This window comes from Trematomus bernacchii, unplaced genomic scaffold (assembly GCF_902827165.1).
Source record: "Trematomus bernacchii unplaced genomic scaffold, fTreBer1.1, whole genome shotgun sequence".
NCBI lineage: Eukaryota > Metazoa > Chordata > Actinopteri > Perciformes > Nototheniidae > Trematomus > Trematomus bernacchii.
The window spans coordinates 6,475,694-6,495,473 of NW_022987714.1; the positions used below are offsets into that span (position 1 = coordinate 6,475,694).

The window sequence follows — 19,780 nt, forward strand, 5'->3', positions numbered from 1 at the left end:
TTCCGGTGTGTGTCCCATTGTGGAGATCCGACGGGAAGCGGTGCGGTAGCTTTTCTTTCCGCTTTAACTGATGGCATTTGATTAAAAACGTCTGTGTTTATGAAACACGTAACTTAACAAATATATTGACATAGTTTCCAAGACGCCACTCATATTTTTAACTTCAGCAGCTAGGATGTACATCTGCTTCGCTTCACTTCACACGGACCTATTTTACTATTAAATATCTCATATGATACTATTTGTAGTCATATATTATAGGTATAGTATAGTATAGCCGTGATTAAATGCCATATTATGTTCCAAACCACATCAAGGATTAGTGATGGGCAAATTAAGCTTTTGTGAAGCACTGAACCACTTGAGACAATTGTTTCAAAAATGGGTTCATTCCCCAAAGCTTCAGTTACAGCGTCCTCTCCTGGCGAAGTGCAAAGAATGCTGGAAAATATGGCATAGGTTGAGTGTGCTTGTGTTATTATGGCAGGGGGTGATTATGTGGGATGGGGAACACACGAAGATTTGTATTGAGGTACATTATTCTATTCTGCATGAGTTGATCCTGAGTCTCCATGTTTGCCAACTTTCTGATCTTGCCTCTCAGCTACTTGAGAGTTGTGAGAGAGGAGCTGTGGTCACTGTTTGTGCATCTCAATAGATTAGAATATATTGGAAAAGTTGATTAATTTCAGTAATTCTATTTTCATATATTATATAGATTTAGTGAAGCGAATTATTTCAATTGTTAGCTTACAGCTAATGAAAACTCAAAATTCAGTATTTCAGAAAATTAGAATATTGAAAAAAGTTAAATATTGTAGACTCACAGTGTCACACTCTAATCAGCTGAGTGGCGAAGTCACGCCCATCTACTTCCGGTCCATGGGACCTTATTTCGGAAAAATAATGTATTGAAGTCAATGGAGAGAGAAAACTTATCTTTCGATCCCGTTTGAATTGTGCCATGAATTACACATATGATGTTTGTCAATCTTAAAAAATAATTTCCATGTCAAAAAAGTCACAGTTTGTCGTAAAACTGTTGAAATATAAGACTATGAAAAATACGCAACTAGAAAGACTACAAATCCCAGAGTCGCGTAAGTGATGTCACAATTGTTTTCCTCCACTAAGAGATAGCTAAGATCAGCGCCATATAGATAGAATCTATCTATATGGCGCTGGCTAAGATAAGATAACTTTAACAAGATGCCTATGTGCTTAGTACCAGGTTGTTATCATACTAGCAATGGGTCTTGCTCGTTCTTTTGCTTCCCGTCTGATGAAAGGACCAGGAGTGGCTTGATCAAGTTAGCTACCTAGCTAGTAGCTAGCACATTAGTTAGCATTACAGCCTTGTCATTTTTATTAGCCTTAACATGAAGTAACATTAAGTAACCCAAAATGTTAAACAGTAAGAGTAGTAGTCATATTTCGTGAACCCTTTGAAGAGTACTGTCACCGGTGTGATCATTCTATACACAATTTAAGCCCGTGGGAAAAATGCTAACGCTAACGCTAGCATCGGCGATCGGCGATCTTTTCTACTTCATGCTATCTGCACAAATGGTTGAAATTAAAAAGACCAGGCAGTTCAGAGAGAATCAAAGGAAGGCAGGCAGGCAGCTTTGCATGACATTCTTCTGGACGTGTTTCATTGTGGTGATAGTGAGGGTAGTCAATCGTTTTGTTGACAAGACAGTAGTGACGGCCATCTTGGTGACGTGTGTTGTTGACCAGAGATGTAGTTCATTGAGCGTTTCACACAAACAAATGTGTTACTTCACAGTTTTACGCCACATTTTATTTTTTTTGACTTGCAAAATTATCTTTTAAATTGACAAACATCATATGTGTAATTCGTGGCACAATTCAAACGGGATCGAAAGATAATCTTTCTCTCTCCATTGACTTCAATACATCATTTTTCCGAAATAAGGTCCCATGGAGGTCCACCGGAAGGGGAGGGACTTCGCCACTCTATTAACTATAAAAAAAAAAAAACTCCAAAGGCAGTGGCGGAGCTGGGGGGTGGCTGGGGGTGCCCGTGGCCACCCCCAGCTGAATCCTGGCCACCCTATTGGCCAACCCAAACACCCTCACCACGGGGGCCCAAACAATTTTAGAACATTAAGAAAAAAAAATTTAAGTAACCTTTCATCATTCATCAATAATTAACATTAATATAACGTTATATTGATAATGTAGGCTACTCACTAAACTTACAATTCATTTAACTTATTTTCTTCCAAAAGTTAATTATCCAAAGCCTCTGTACACCCCCTTCTATTTACATGTAATGGTTTGGTCCCGCCTCCGCCTCCAAACGGCACTTTCTAGCAGAGAGTGAGAGCATGTGAGTAGGGATGCTAGTACTTACATGTGTGCCATGCATAGACTGTATATATAAAGGGTGCCATGTCTCAACGACTCACAAAGTCAGGCTTTCAAAAAGAAAAGAAAGGAGAGAAAGACAAGAGAGAGGGACTAAAGGGCGACAGTATGTCACCCAGTTTTTCAAAGAAAAGGTGGGTGTGGTCCATGAGTGGTGGAAATTAGTCTGTTAGCTAAGCGTAGTCCATTGTAAATAATAATTTTTATGTTGTTTTTTTTACTAAGCTGACATTAAGTACTGTTAATATCTATAAAGAAAATGCAGAGGTTTTTAATTTCACTGCTCTTTTAGCTGACATTTAACAAATGCAGGTAGATTTTTAGCAGCTATTCATACTAAATCAGTTGTCCCTCTCCCCCTGGTGCCAGGACCAACAGATCCATCTCTAGCAGCCCTGTCCCCCCATAATGCTGAACCTGAACCAGCTTGTCTCCCAACTGAAGGAGGTGAGCAGCATTGTGTTGAATTACATGCCACTTAACATATCTGAAGGGAGACTGGAATACAATATATATATATATATATATCAAAACAAAAAGCTAACATCTCATTTCAATTATACATTTCAAATACAGTATTTTCCATATTTATTTGGATTTATGCATTCATGTTGAGAATGTTCCATTCAAAAACGTTATTATTAAAAAGGCGTTTACACCATAAAAGATGACTATTGAGATCTATTGTCAGGAATGTTAGTCTTATATGTATGGCCAGAGGGCAGGACCTATAAACACATTTACTACCCAATAGCATTGTGAGGCTGAACAAGGAGGACCTTTTTTTTTGACTATGTAAATGTAGTCTTTTAAAAAACAAAAACATTTACTGACTTTTTTGGATACCTTAAAGTAATGTTGTAAAATTACAACCGGGGGCCTTACAGGGTTAAGGGCTATTGTTTATTGTTAACCAATAATTTAATTTAAAAACTCTTATTTAAATGATGTGTCTCTGTATTCCTGATGATACACTGAGAGAATGAGCTCATAGGGCTGCTGATCACCATAAGCTAAACAGTCTGTATATTGCATTACATTTGTATAATGTAAGCTTCGTTGTTACTTTGCCTGCGGGAATAAGAAAAAAATAGTTAGATATACTGAATATTATTTGATCTATTCCACCGCTAGCTTAATCCCAAATAATGTAGAGGTGTGTTGTAGGTGCATTAAATAACACCTTATTTTATAGTGAGATGTATTTTTATGTTCATATAATAGTGATTTCAATGCCACCCCAAATGATCACTGGTTCCATCCTGGCCACCCCACTGAAAATGTCCTGGCTCCGCTACTGTCCAAAGGTATCCTGAGCCTTCAAATGTTCTCTCAATCTGGTTCAGTAGGCAACACAATCATGGGGAAGATTGCTGACCTGACAGTTGCGTGCGTCTCCATTGAAATGAATGGAAAGGCGCGCGCAAAAACGCTTGTACGGCGAAAAGAAAGAGAAGGGTCTAGCTGCGGCCGCGGCCAGTACACTACACGACACGACACGCCCACCTGACACGACACTACGGTGGCTGAGAGACATTACCGTACATGGCAGATTAAAAGCGAATTGACGACACTGACGCTGACTGACGCAAGGATATTTAAGGAGACATGAGGTTTACAGAGAACAGACAAACAATATGGCGCACCGAGTACAGGTAATTAACGTATTGTGGTTTTAGATATAATTACATACTATTTATTTAGGTTCTCGTTTGTTTGTCGATGTGGCTGTTTAGCGCAGTGTAATTGTGTTTATTTTGCTAATTTGTATTTTAAATATTAAATGTAAAGGAATGGAATGAATATATATATATATATATATCTTAGCTCTTAGCTTGACATGCTGTTACGATATCCGATAGGACCCAAACGCAGGACACGGCAGAGTGTTGGAAAAAGGTTTATTGTGAGGTGGAGGAGCGTGGAGAGTAATCCGGTTGGAATGATGACTGGTGGCGGCAGGTGATGGTAACAAGGCGGCTGGATAGTGATCCTGGAGCATAAGAGAAACAGATGAGAAAAGTATTCCGTGTACAGAGAAATAGTTTTAAATCGGCTAAGAAGGCTGAGAGTTACCACTGGGGTTAAAACAACGATCTGGCGCTGACATGTTGTGGAGCCTCCGCTGATATACCATTAGTAAATGGCTGAATGGGAATCAGGTGTGTAAAGCTGATTGCACCAGGTGGAGATTTGCAGCAGGTGGAGATTGAGCCGGGAGCCAGGAGTGACAGCCACCACGCCCACACAGACAGGGAAAGGGAACACACACTCACAAGGGAGGTGGAGGTGGCTGAAGAGTAGAGCCACCACAGTACCCCCCTCTTAAGGGACGCCTCCAGGCGGTCTACCAGGTCTACCAGGTCTACCAGGGTTATCCCGGTGGAAGTCCCGAACCAGGGACGCGCCCACGATGTTTCGCCGGGGAACCCAAGACCTCTCCTCTGGACCATAGCCCTCCCAATCCACAAAATATTGGAATCCCCTTCCACGGCGACGAACGTCCAACAATCGCCTGACGGTGTAGGTTGGGTGATCATTGATGATGCGGGGGGGTGGGGGAACACTCACTGGAGGAGACAAGGGGCTGCTGGCAACAGGTTTTAACAGAGAAACATGAAATGTCGGATGAACCTTCATGTGTGGGGGAAGCTTGAGTTTTACTGCAGATGGGTTGATAACTGAGTCGATGATGAAGGGGCCGACATAACGTGGCGTGAGTTTCTTCGACTCTGTCTTGAGTGGGAGATCTTTGGAGGAAAGCCAAACACTCTGACCTGGCAAGTAGTTGGGAGCCGGGGTCCTGTGGCGGTCTGCGATGAGGCAGTTGCGGGCAGCGGAGCGGAGCAGGGCGGCTCGGGTATCCCTCCACACCTTATGACAGCGACGAAGGTGGGTCTGAACGGAAGGAACAGCAACCTCCTCTTCCTGGGATGGAAACAGGGGTGGTTGGAAAACCCATGGCACAATGAAAGGGTGAAATACCTGTGGCTGCATTTGGCAGGGAGTTGTGGGCATATTCGATCCATGGCAGATGTGGGCACCATGACGAAGGGTTCCTGAAAGCCACACAGCGAAGAGCCGCCCCCAGATCCTGGTTGGCCCGTTCCGTTTGCCCGTTTGTCTGAGGATGATATCCAGATGACAGGCTCACTGATGCTCCCAGAGCCTGACAGAAGGCTTTCCAAACGTGGGAAATGAACTGGGGACCCCGGTCAGAGACGATGTCGGTGGGAATCCCATGGAGTCGAACAACATGATTGACCAGAAGATCTGCAGTCTCTCGGGCTGTGGGAAGCTTGGGAAGAGCAACAAAGTGTACCATCTTGGAAAATCTGTCCACAATAGTTAGGATGATGGTATTTCCTTGTGACAGTGGAAGTCCAGTGACAAAATCCAAGGCCACATGCGACCAAGGACGCCTAGGTACCGGCAGCGGCCGAAGCAGGCCAGAGGGAGATTGGTGGGAGGACTTGGCGCGGGCACATACTGTACAGGCAGCAACAAAGGCCCTGGTGTTTTGAGCCATGGAAGGCCACCAGAACCGTTGTTTTAGAATAAACAGTGTGCGATGGACACCAGGATGACAGGAGAGACGGGAGGCGTGTGCCCACTGCAGGACCTTGGAGCGAACAGGGGTATGCACAAAAAGACTATTAGCTGGGCAGTTACCTGGGTTAGGTTGCGCCCGCTGAGCCTCCTTAACCAATGACTCAATCTCCCAGGTAACAGCCGCCACCACGCAGGAGGCAGGCAGGATAGTGTCTGGATTGGCAGCTGGTCCTTCGGAAGCGAACTGGCGAGAGAGAGCGTCCGGCTTGAGGTTCCGTGACCCTGGACGGTAGGTAAGGGTGAATGAGAAGCGGCCGAAATACAGGGCCCATCGAGCCTGACGAGAGTTAAGGCGCTTGGCAGATTGGATGTACGCCAAGTTTTTGTGGTCTGTCCATACAATAAAAGGGAGCTCGGCTCCCTCCAGCCAGTGCCTCCACTCCTCTAGGGCAAGTTTGACAGCCAGCAGCTCTCTGTTACCCACGTCATAGTTCTTCTCAGCTGGAGTGAGGCGGCGAGAGAAAAAATGCACATGGATGTAATTTTTGGTCTCGTTCCGAGCGCTGGGAAAGAACTGCCCCTACCCCGGTGTTGGAGGCATCGACCTCCACCACAAACTGGCGAGAGGAATCAGGGTGGATGAGCACAGGGGCAGTGGTGAAAAGTCTCTTTAGCTCCGAGAAGGCTGCATCGCACTCTGGAGTCCAGAAAAAACCAGTTGTAGGGGAAGTGAGTCTGGTTAAAGGGCCCGCCACTCTGCTGTAGTCTCTGATGAAGCGCCGATAAAAATTGGCGAAACCAAGAAACTGTTGAAGCAGTTTAACTGAGGTTGGTTTGGGCCACCCCGCCACCGCTTGGATCTTCTCAGGGTCGGTCCTAATCTTTCCTTCCTCAACGATGTAGCCCAGGAATGAGACTGTGTTGACATGGAATTCGCATTTCTCCGCCTTCACAAAGAGTCTGTTTTCAAGGAGTCTCTGCAGCACCTGCCTGACATGGATAATGTGCTCCTCCTTGTTACGGGAGAAAATGAGAATGTCATCCAAGTAGACAAAGACTGACCGGTTGAGGAGGTCACGGAGTACATCGTTCACCATTGACTGAAAAACTGCTGGGGCATTCGTCAGTCCAAAAAGGCATCACCAGATACTCAAAGTGACCGAGTGGTGTGTTAAAGGCAGTCTTCCACTCGTCCCCTTCACGGATTCTGACGAGGTGGTAGGCATTGCGGAGGTCCAGTTTGGAAAAGATGGTGGCTTCCTGGAGGGGTTCAAAGGCGGAGTTAATGAGGGGTAATGGATATTTGTTTTTTATAGTGATGGCATTGAGACCCCTGTAATCAATGCAGGGCCGCAGTGAGCGGTCCTTCTTGGACACGAAGAAGAACCCAGCACCGACCGGGGAGGAGGATGGGCGGATGACACCAGCAGCCAGGGAGTCATGGATGTAACTCTCCATGGATTTTCTCTCAGGGCGAGACAGGTTGAACAGACGTGAGGAAGGCAGAGGGGCCCCGGGAAGGAGGTCAATGGGACAGTCGTAGGGTCGATGAGGAGGAAGAGAAAGAGCTCGCTGTTTACTGAACACCTCTCCTAGGCTATGATATTCCATGGGGACAGATAACAGGTCAGGCGGCTCGATCTTGGGTGGTGGAGCGGCGGCCTCTGCTGGCGGTAGGGCAGACTGCAGGCATGAGGATAAACAAAAACAACTCCAACTAATGATTTTGCCAGTTATCCAATCAATCTGGGGGTTGTGTGTTCTTAACCAGGGATGACCCAACACTATGGGAGCATGAGGTGAGGAAATAAGGTGAAACTGAATAAACTCACGATGGTTTCCAGACAGAATGAGGTTTACTGGCTTGGTGCGGTGAGTGACTTGGGCCAGGAATTGTCCATTAAGAGCATTGGCATTAAGAGGTGAATCCAACACTTCGCAGGGAATTCCTGCCTGAGCTGCGATGTCAATGTCCAAAAAATTCTCGTCTGCCCCCGAGTCCACTAAGGCGAGCAGGGGTAGTGACTGTTGGTTGCAGCAAAGAACGGCTTCTAGCTGCGTTCTGGGTCGGGGGTTGAGAGAGGAGGAAGGGCTCGCCAGAATCCCCACAGCTACTGACGAGCCTGACCTTTTGGCAGATTAGGACAGGAGGAAACTAGATGACTGGTTTGGCTGCAATAAACACATTCCCCAGCCTGGATCCTTCTAGCCCGCTCAGATGGTGAGAGGTGGGGCCCTTCCCACTTGCATGGGCTCATCTTCGGGGGGTGAAACCGAGAAAGGAGTCGGAAAGGATCTGGAGATTGGGGCAGTGGCAGTGCCAATTCGGGGATCAAGTGAGGAGTAGCTGGGATTGGGGTGACGGCTATTCCTATCCCTGCGTCTCTCTCTGAGGCGATTATCAATCTTGATAGCTGTGGCAATTAAATTATCCAAGCTAACTGGATCATCCCTAGCAGCTAGCTCGTCTTTAATTGCTTCGTTCAGCCCTTGAAGAAAAACATCTTGCAATGACTCGTTATTCCAGCCTGAGTCAGCAGCAACTGTTCTAAACTCAACTGAAAATTCGGCTACACTACGGGAGCCCTGCCGGAGAGAAAGAAGGCGCCTAGAAGCGTCCCTCCCCCGTACCGGGTGATCAAAAACTTTTTTCATTTCGGAAATGAAAGTATCAAATGATGAGCAAATGTGTGGCTGGCTCTCCCTAACGGCTGTAGCCCAATCTAGAGCACTCCCCCTCAACAGACTCATTACATATGCTACCCTAGCCCCATCTGTGTGATAAGTACTAGGCTGCTGCTCAAAGACTAACGAACACTGGAACAAAAAGGCTCTACAAATACCCAAATCTCCAGCGTATCGCTCCGGTGTAGGAATAACAGCCTCTCGTAGCTGATGGAGAGGTGCGGCAGGAGCGGGGGGAGGAGCTGTCGGCTGTGCAGCGGGCTGCGGGGGAGAAAACTGGGAGGTGAGCAGTTCCACTTGTGTGCCGATCCTTTGCACGTTAGTGGAGAGGTTCCGGAGAGTCTCCACAACCTCACGGAGAACCACGTCGTGATGCCCCACGAGAGCACCTTGATTGGCCAGGGCTTGGCTGAGTTCGTCCGCAGTCTTGGACTGGTGGCCTGTGTCCGCTGAGTCCATACTGGCCAGATCGTTCTGTTACGATATCCGATAGGACCCAAACGCAGGACACGGCAGAGTGTTGGAAAAAGGTTTATTGTGAGGTGGAGGAGCGTGGAGAGTAATCCGGTTGGAATGATGACTGGTGGCGGCAGGTGATGGTAACAAGGCGGCTGGATAGTGATCCTGGAGCATAAGAGAAACAGATGAGAAAAGTATTCCGTGTACAGAGAAATAGTTTTAAATCGGCTAAGAAGGCTGAGAGTTACCACTGGGGTTTAAACAACGATCTGGCGCTGACATGTTGTGGAGCCTCCGCTGATATACCATTAGTAAATGGCTGAATGGGAATCAGGTGTGTAAAGCTGATTGCACCAGGTGGAGATTTGCAGCAGGTGGAGATTGAGCCGGGAGCCAGGAGTGACAGCCACCACGCCCACACAGACAGGGAAAGGGAACACACACTCACAAGGGAGGTGGCTGAAGAGTAGAGCCACCACACATGCTCGATGTTCAGTTAGCATATATGCTAACTGAACATGCTCGTTCAGTTAGCATGTCAAGTTAAGAGCTAAGATATATGTATATATTTTAGCTTGACAGATGGAACAATGCATGTACTCGCATTTTTACAAGAATCTGATTTTGTGTAAGTTTTAAATATTCATTGAAGGTGTCTTTCACATTTGAATGTTTAAAAAAAAAAAAAAATGTATTAGCTGCTATACTGACATGCACATATGTATAATTATATTATTATTTTATGTGTGGTTTAAAGTTAAATGATATATAGTTATTGGGTAGAGCCAAGTAACCCAGGTCGATGCAATCAGGCCTCTGTTTTTAGATGGGGTTTGTGGCCATGCTGTAGGCCTGACATTTAAACCATAGACTGTATATATAAAGATTTAAACTAGCTGAAGGGCTTTCTGTTCGAACCACAGTGACATCTAGAGGTTGTTTTGTGCATAACATGTCAACCAAAAGGGTAGAGCTGGCTGAATCAGATGGAGTTAAACTTTTTTTTTTTCAACAAGATATCAAGACACAAAATGTGCTCTACCAAATGGTGGTGCTGGCAGTTAAAGGGTTACCTTCTGAAAGTGAGGAAGTATGACCAGCTTTGTCCCATAGGATTATACAGGCCAGTCCATTGCTGCTTGTTTAAGGAGTTAACTATTTCCAATATTAAAGTCACTGAAATTGTATTCTATTTTATTCACCTATAGACAAACAACACAACACTCCGTGATGGAGCACACCCAGAGCTCAACAAATTGGACTCGGACACCTTCCAGTGTACATTTTGTGAAAGGACCGGGTCATACCCTGGTCTGATGGCTCATTTGCAGAGCCACCAGAGGGCACTTGTGAAATATGGAGGTAAGTACATCTATAATTCTATATGATCATTGTATACTTCATCACATTACATTACATGTTACTTGTTAGATGTGTTTAATGCCTCACACATTATGGATACATGTGTTATTTCTGTGCCCCAGGACATCCTTGGTGTAAATTAATTTTGAATTATAAATTGAACATTAAAAATTAGATTTATATTCAGGTTATGAAGTGTTAATAATGCTGGAAAAGTATCCTTATTTGGGGTAGGCACAATATAAGCATAATCACACATTCAATCTGCAAATAGGCAAAAATATTATTGTTGGTGACATGATTATTTATTGCTCTCGCACAAACACCTTGTTTCAAATTGCATATTTACAAGAAATTCATGTTGGTTTGTTTCTAGAATCCTCTAAACCACTTTCTGTCTCTTTTTAGGTTATAATGTTTATAAATGCCATCTCAAATGTGTGGCCAGCAGCCATTATCACTGTGGCTTTTGCCCAAGAATCATTGGGAGAAAGGAGATGTTTATTAGTCACTTTAAAAACTGCTGCACTGAACATCCAACTACGTTGGGGGCGGCCCCAGCAACCACAACGACCGCTCCAGTGATGGCCCAGACGGCCGCTCCAGTGATGGCTCCGACGGCCGCTCCAGTGATGGCTCAGACGGCCGCTCCAGTGATCGCTCCGACGGCCGCTCCAGTGATGGCTCCGACGACCGCTCCAGTGATGGCTCAGACGGCCGCTCCAGTGATGGCTCAGACGGCCGCTCCAGTGATGGCCCCGACGACCGCTCCAGTGGTGGCCCAGACGGCCGCTCCAGTGATGGCTCCGACGGCCGCTCCAGTGATGGCTCCGGCTGCTGCAGCAACATGGCACAATATTTCCACAGCCCCCAACATTTTGATGTCAAAGCGCAAAACCACAACATGTTGTTTTGTAGCCTACAACTAAAAAGGAACATTTTTCACATGATGTTCTGTTCAATAAATGTTCATTGAGGAAAACGGTATCAGTGTCTTATTGTATATTCATCACAGTGAATGCTGAACTTGCCGGACCATATACTGTAGTTGAAAGTACACAATGAAACACTGGCTTGCTTGTATCAAATCAATACAATTCCCACATGCCCTACCCCGGAACCTGCGGTCTTCAGACTCTGGCCCCCCGCAACAACCTGCGATCCTTCGGGGACAGAGCCTTCAGTATGGCAGCCCCCACTCTCTGGAACGCTCTCCCTGCGGAGATCTGCAACATCCCCACGCTTGACGCCTTCAAAAGGGCCCTCAAGTCTGCCAAGGTCTTTGGCCCCAAATCTATTTGTTTTGTCTGTCTAACTGTTCGTCTGACTGCCTTTTGTTATGTTTGTTTCTACTCCTGTTCTTTTTAAAGCGACCTTGGGTCTCATGAAAGTCGCTATATAAATCCAAGTTATTATTAATACATCATTGGAACGGTAAGAATCTCAGCTACAACACTGACTAAAGCCTTCCCATCTCCAGTATGCCTACATGACAAGTATTTTTATAATATACAGTAAACATATCTTTGACTTATTGCAAAATTATAAAATGAAATTCACCCCTGCTGTCATTCTGGCTTTGACTGTTCAAATGAGATGTCAACCATCAAAATGGGATAAGGGGTTCCAGAGATATCACTGTGCAAAACACACCGGCCAATTTTGACCGATAATAGTATGGGAAGGGGACCGAACGCAAGAGAAGAGACAATCATCAAGCCAGATACCAAGGTATTTACAACAGGCAACCACTTCAATTACTTTTCCTTTATGTTATTGTTATTTGGTTTTTATTAGTGCTTTTGTCGTTTTGAAGGAAATTAAAATACTGTATTGAGTTGGTTTCTTCTGTTTTGGAAGCCTTGTATATCTTTTTGGTCTTGTTAGAAATACCCCATGGTAAAACTGTGTTCTAGCAGCAGTTAAAGAAGCTTAGTTTGCTGTCTTAGACTGCCAGATGTATTAAGATGGTTTGTTCACAATTTACACATAAAACCTAAATGTTCATCTGTTTATTGTTCTTCTTCCTTTATATTCAAAGCATGTTGATTGTCTATTGGCTATATCTTGACATTATGTTAATTTGATCATACTTGCCATACATTTATTTTAATTGAGGCGATTCCTTCAAAGGTTTTGTAATAGACCCCTAGTACTTTTAATTTATAAAGTAATAATACATGTGAATGATTGAGCTCATTAGTGGCCTGACTGGCCCTCCTAATGTGTTCCTTAATGACCCCATGATGTGATTATGTATATCTTAAAACCTTTAACAACTATATTTAGATGTTCACAAATATCTACATTTATGTATAAAATACATGTGTAGCAGTTAGACAAACATAATCAATAGATTATCTCATTAATAAAAGTTTACTAAACCACCGTTTGTTGACAAAATGATTTGGGTTGAAAGTTATACTGTTGTGTCTCAAACGGATAGACTAGGTTATTAATTTATTTGCCTAATAGTTGCTTAAAATGCTACAATAACATTTGCAATTCGCTTTTAATCTGCCATGTACGGTAATGTCTCTCAGCCACCGTAGTGTCGTGTCAGGTGGGCGTGTCGTGTAGTGGGCGTGTCGTGTAGTGTCGTGTACTGGCCGCGGCCGCAGCTAGACCATATTGAAAAGAAAAGCTCCCGCACAGTTTCCTGTCGGAACTCCACAGTGGGACACACACCGGAAGTAAGCAGCACAAGCTTTTAACTCTACGCGGTATACACATATGGTCATTTCCGGCGCCATTAAACAACAATAATGTCTGCAGTTCCGAGTTTGAGAGAGTTTGTCAACGAGAGACTGACTGCTGCTGCTGAAGAAATATTGGGAGTTTTTGAAAGAACTATCGTCGAGTACGAGGAAGAGATTGATCGTCAGCGCAGACTGTTGAACATCTTACCCACAATAAAGTTACACAGGATAGGTGAGTAAACGTTTGTTTTAATAAACAATACAAGACTTAGGTCGTCTATTTATAACTAATATTAATCGTTAAGAAGATATACTTGTTCTTATTGGTTTGTTTCCTAACCTTTACAATAGTGTATTATGTATTCTCTTTTCTGTTTCTCCAGAGCTCCCTCAGCAACATGTCTGTAAGGAGGAGGAGGTTTTCTCTGAGCAGCAGCTCTGCATTCAGGAGAAAAACTCCGGTCTGGACCAAGAGGACCCAGAGCCTCCACAGATACAAGAGGAACAAGAGGAGCTGTGCAGCAGTGAGGAGCAGCTTGTACTGAAGCAGGAGACTGATGACTTTATGTTGACTCCGACTTATATGGAAAGTGATCACAGTGAAGATCAGACTCTGAACCGGAGCATCAGTGACACTCAGCAGTGTAATGTAGCATCAGAAGAAGGGATTGTATACACAAACAGGGACCACCAGCTCCTCTCTCACAACTCTCCACTAGCTGAGAGCCAAGATCAGAAAGTTGGCAAGCATGGAGACTCAGGATCAACTCACGCAGAGCCAGAAGTAAACCAGCTAGATAACATTATTCAAAGTCAAAGCTACAATGTTAACAGCACTACTAAGTCAATATGTCATCAATTAAAATGTGACATATGTGAAAAGGATTTTACGTACAAGTCTAAATTGCAGAGTCACCTGAGAGTCCACACAGGTGAGAAGCCCTATTTTTGCAAAATATGTGGGAAAGACTTCAAACTTCAATATAACTTAACCGTACACCTGAGAATCCATTCAGGCGAGAAGCCGTACGATTGCAAGACCTGTGGGAGAGATTTCAGTGATATATCTGCATTGAAGAGTCATCTAAGAACCCACACAGGAGAAAAGCCATTTTCTTGCCAAACATGTGGAAAACAATTCAGTCACTCAACATCCTTGACTATTCACAGTAGAACCCACACAGGTGAGAGGCCATATTCCTGTGAAACATGTGGCAAAGGATTCAAATGTAGTAGTGAGTTAAAAGTCCACATGAGAAGCCACACAGGTGAGAAGCCATTTACTTGCCAAACATGTGGAAAACAATTCAGTCACTCAACATCCTTGACTATTCACAGTAGAACCCACACAGGTGAGAGGCCATATTCCTGTAAAACATGTGGCAAAGGATTCAAATGTAGTAGTGTGTTGAAAGTCCACATAAGAAGCCACACAGGTGAGAAGCCGTGCCTTTGCAAGTACTGCGGACAAAGATTCAGTAACAATTCAACAATGACAAGGCATTCAAGAATCCACACAGGTTAAAAGTTGTGTATTTACAAAATATGTGGGAGAGTTTTCAGACAGAGCAGTGGTTTGTTGAGCCACATCAAAAAAGTCCAGACTGGTCACACACCTGAGGATCAATATACACAGGAGAAACCATCGAGCTAAAACTGCTGTGGGAAAATGTTCACAAACATAATGAAATCCAGTTTGCAGAAGCTACATCTCTTTAACACAATTACCAACATGTTTTAAAGGTCACCTATTATGCAAAATCCACTTGTTCATGTCTTTTATACATAAACATGTGTCCCCTCTGTGTAAAGAGATTCTGAAAGTTTCAGTTAAAAAGATTTGCTCACGTTTTGTCCTGATCCAAAAACCTGTCTGAAAATGAGCTGATTTTGGCCACTTTATGATGTCATAACGATTTTTTGGCTTGTGTAACCATTAGCCAATCACCAACCAAGGTAACACCCCCACCGTATCCCCTGAATCTCCTCTTAGAGCACCATTGTGTTCTTTTTAACCAAATATCTCTCATAGGGGCGTGGGGAGTGGCTCCTTATTTTCATCTAAAGTAACAGACAGAGAATCAGCACTTTTGAAACAGGGCTGTAACAGAGGGGTTTATGGGATGCTACAATGCATGATCTGTTTGGTATTTGGAGCCAAACACTTCAGAGACATGTTTTGTATATATCTGAGACCTATAATATATTGATGAAAAACAGTATAATAGGGGACCTTTAAATAAAAGAGATTTAAATACTTGTAAATGTTCCCTTCATTTGACTGTTCTACTTACACTGATCAGCCATAACATTATGACCAACTGCCTAATATTATGTAGGTCCCCCTTTTGCGGACTCCACTAGACCTCTGAAGGTGTGCTGTGGTACGAGGACTGACCACTGCAGACCAGGATTACCCCACAAGAGCAGCCGTTTTGGAGATGCTCTGCCCAAGTCGTCTAGCCATCACAATTTGTCCCTTGTCAAAATCGCTCACATCCTTACGCTTGCCCATTCTTCCAACACGTCAACTGGAGGACAAAGTGTTCACTTGCTACCTTAAATATTCCACCCACTGACAGGTGCCATTGTAACGATATAATAAATGTTATTCACATCACCTGTCAGTGGTCATAATGTTATGGCTGATCAGTGTATACCTTACTTTATATATTACTTAATTGCATAATTTAGGGTAAATGTTATTTCCACATTCAGTTCACAGTAGTGACTGTAGAAACAATGGTGTGATCTTGATGGATGCTGGTTTTGTCTGAATGTTTATTGATGAAGCAGCTTGAATGTATTTTTTATAAAAGTGCAAAAAGGACATTCAACCCATTTCTATCAAACAACAAAATAACATGAAAAGTTATGCATTTGTAATGCCATCATCTGCTAGTGTTTTGAAAGTGTTTGTGGTAGGAGTGATTATATGCTCCTCTTGGATTTTGAATAAAATAATTGAGGCAGGTTTGCCGTGTTTTTATATTTGCATTTTGCAAAAAATGTGGTTTAGAGCAGAAAATTCACTGTTTGTCTTGTCTGAACCAAAAACTGTAAAATCTAGTTGAGTTGACAAATTGAATTATTGGGACACATTTCTAAAAGATGTATAGACTGTACATCCTGTCAAAAATGTGAACATAACCTAAATACTGTGTTCATTTATTTGATAATACAGTTAATATACAGCCATATATCAGTAGTACTACAATATAAGTCTTGGAAGATGTCTGCTGTGTCACGAAGCAAGTGATCCATTGAGACAGGTTACCATTTTGTTAAAGGTACAAATAAAAAAGTAAATTATGCAGATTCGGACCAAAGTCTGGCTGTTGTATGTGGGCGAAGTAATAGATACAATATGTAGGTCTACTAATACAATTGAAAGCGTTACATTAACTTTGCAAGGTAGAAATTACGGTCATTTTGCAATGCCAGACCTATGTCCCTTTACCTGACTGAAATAATGATAAATTAGAAAAAAACGTTTAAGAAAAAAGGACAAGCAGATTGTACACATTATGGATCACAATACTGTAGCTCCATTGAATAAGGGCAGGGCTCCTCTATACCTCATCTGTAGAGACATGTTGCTTCGGCAGCCCTGGAAACAAAAGGAATAGGACACTGTGATGGTAAAGAAGTAATCAGATGATTTACTCAGTAAAATAAAACAAGTAGCAATACAGTGTAAAAAAAATCTGTTCCAAGAAAAAGTACTGTGTCCATCCCTTTATGACTACCCATCTTCTGATGGCTACTTCCAGCAGGATAACGTGCCATGTCACAAAGCTCAAATCATCTCTAACTGGTTGTGCAGCTGACAAATCTGCTGCAACTGCCTGATGCTATCATGTCGATATGGACCAAAATCTGGTATAGTCTCTGCCATGAAGGATTAAGGCAGTTCTGAATGCAAAAAGGGGTCGAACCCGGTGATAACAAGGTGAAATAACCTCCCTTTTGCCTTCAGAACTGCCTTAATTATTCATGGCATAGAATCAACAGGGTGCTGGAATCATTCCTCAGAGATTTTGGTCCATATTAACATGCTGTGGAGGCACAGAAGGATCAGAAGCCCTGCCCTTTTGTTATAGAAAGGGCAGATATGTGCATATCCTTCAAAAGGGTTAACCCACACAAGGCTCCTGGAACTGATGGCATCCATGGCCGTGTTCTCAGGGTGTGTGCAGTTCAGCTGGCAGAGGTGTTCACAGACAAATCTTCAACAGGTCCCTGCTACAGTCTATAGTCCCCACATGCTTCAAACACTCCACCATCGTTCCTGTCCCCAAAAAGTCAAAAATCACCAGCCTCAACGATAGGACTCCAGGATACTCTGCAACTTCTGCAGGTGCACCATAGAGAGCATCCTGACTGGCTGCATCACGGCCTGGTTTGGCAGCTGCACCGCCCTCAATCGTAAGGCTTTACAGAGGGTGGTGAAAACTGCACAGCACATCACCAGGACGGAGCTGCCATCCATGGAGGATCTTTACTCCCAGCGGCTCAGGAAGAAAGCCCACAGGAATATAAAGACCCCCATCACCCCAGCCACACACTGTTCAGTCTGCTGCCGTCTGGCAGGCGTTACCGCAGCATCAGAACTAAAACCACCAGACTCAGGGACAGTTTCATCCCACAGGCCATACGACTGCTAAACGCCTGAACTTTTGAAAGAACATACATAACATTCATCTGGCTGCAATTTACAAATTATTTATCTAATATATCATATTCCAATCACTTATAGACTCTTATTGCACGTATTGCGCATTTCACAATAATTTTTTGTATTTACTTGCACTATTTTTTCAGTTTTATTGTGTTGCACTGTTGGTGGGGCTGTGACCTAAGATTTTCATCGTCATAACTACACTGTAGCTATGTACGTATGACAATGTCAATCCATGATGAGAATCTCTCATTCCACCACATCCCAAAGGTGCTCTATTGGATTGAGATCTGGTGACCATTAGAGTACAGTGAACTCATTGACATGGGTAGCACAATGTGATCATAAAGGGATGGACATGGTCAGCAACAATAATCAGGTAGGCTGTGGCGTTTAAACTATGGTCGATTACTAAGGGGCCCAAAGTATGCAAGGAAAACATCCCTCACACCATTACACCAACACCGCCAGCCTGAACCGCTGATACAAGGCAGGATGGATACATGCTTTCATGTTGTTTATGCCAAATTCTGACCCTACCATCCGAATATCGCAGTAGAAATCGAGACTCGTCAGACAAGGCAACAATTTTCCAATGTCCTATAGTCCAATTTTAGTGAGAAGTGTCTCCTCTGGGTCTTAAAACTATAACTTCACCGCCTTCAACCTAAACAGTTAACGTGCAATAAAGGTTTTTTGTTCTTGATTTGAGATTGACGAGGTAGATTTGAGGTGAACATAATACTGACCAGGTTTGATTTATTTGACAATAAAGCTGACATCAGATATCTTCTCTCTAGCTGGAGAGTGGCTGTACATTTTGTGATATTGTCCTGTTTAGTTTGTTATTTGAAAAATAATAGAAAGATGGATTTTGACTTTCACTATAGGCTGCCTTGGTTTTTCATTTTCATTGTCTTTTCATTAAATGGAACTACTGATTTGTCACATTTTCAAATTAGCCTACACTGTAAGAAACGTACCGTGAAATTCACAGTATTTAACTGGCAGCAATTGACAAGTTACTTACTGTAAAATGAATTACAGTAAAAAAACATGGAGATTGCATTTTTAAAACAGTGGCGATAACAAATCAACCCAAAAAATATGAAGCCATTTCTTCTGCCAAGCCATTTTAGAGACGTGCTGTAGTTGAAAAGGTGTCACGACCTCGACACAGACTGGAGAACCCAAATGCACGACCCAGAGACAGTCTTGAATGTAACAAAAATTGTCTTTTTAATGTCAATGAACAGAAAATCCTTCTTAACAGAGTAAGTACTGGAATAACAAAAAAAACTCTCACAAGGAGGATAAAACTAAGCAAAAAGAGAACTTAAAGGTGGGGTAGGTAATTTTGGAGAAACCAGCTCGAGTGCGTTAGAATTTGAAAATACACCGCCGGAACAAATCTGCCACTTCCTTATAGAGCCCCTCCTCCAACACACACGAACGCGCACATGACCAATGAGGGCACGAGATAAGTTTGTGCACAGATGGAAGGCTGACAGGCAGGTAGGCCATCCAGCTATTTTAGCCGGGCCGGCTAAAATGATTGGTCGTGCTTTTTACAGTATTACGGCTTCCACAGATGACATTTTTTTATGGATTTTTTGTCAAAGCACTTAAGATATGCATTGCTATCGGGATGTTAAGAGCATTCCATGGAATATAACAAAAAGTGTATCTCGAGCCGGTTTCTCAAACTTACCTACCCCACCTTTAAGATAAACTTAAGTCTACAAAAATAACAAAACCTGACCAGACTGTAAACGATCCTCTCTTTGCTGAGGCCTGGCACGACCATACGTGGAAACAAACAAGACAAACTGACACAGGACAGGGGAAGACAGGACTATTTAAACATGAGGTGGGTGGGAACAGGTGGAAACAATCAGGGGCGGAGCAGACGCTGACGATGGCGGGAAAACACACAAAGGGAGGAAGT

The 19,780-nt window shown here is 43.4% G+C and overlaps 1 protein-coding gene across 1 annotated transcript; it reads left to right on the top strand.

The window, feature by feature from the left end:
* Positions 1-13,135: 13,135 nt before the first annotated feature.
* On the top strand, positions 13,136-16,124 carry LOC117491810 (zinc finger protein 664-like). The gene is made up of 2 exons (XM_034141909.1): positions 13,136-13,383; positions 13,535-16,124. The coding sequence occupies exons 1-2, from the start codon at positions 13,218-13,220 to the stop codon at positions 14,674-14,676; spliced, it is 1,308 nt and encodes a 435-aa protein (XP_033997800.1). The 5' UTR covers positions 13,136-13,217; the 3' UTR covers positions 14,677-16,124.
* Positions 16,125-19,780: the final 3,656 nt, after the last annotated feature.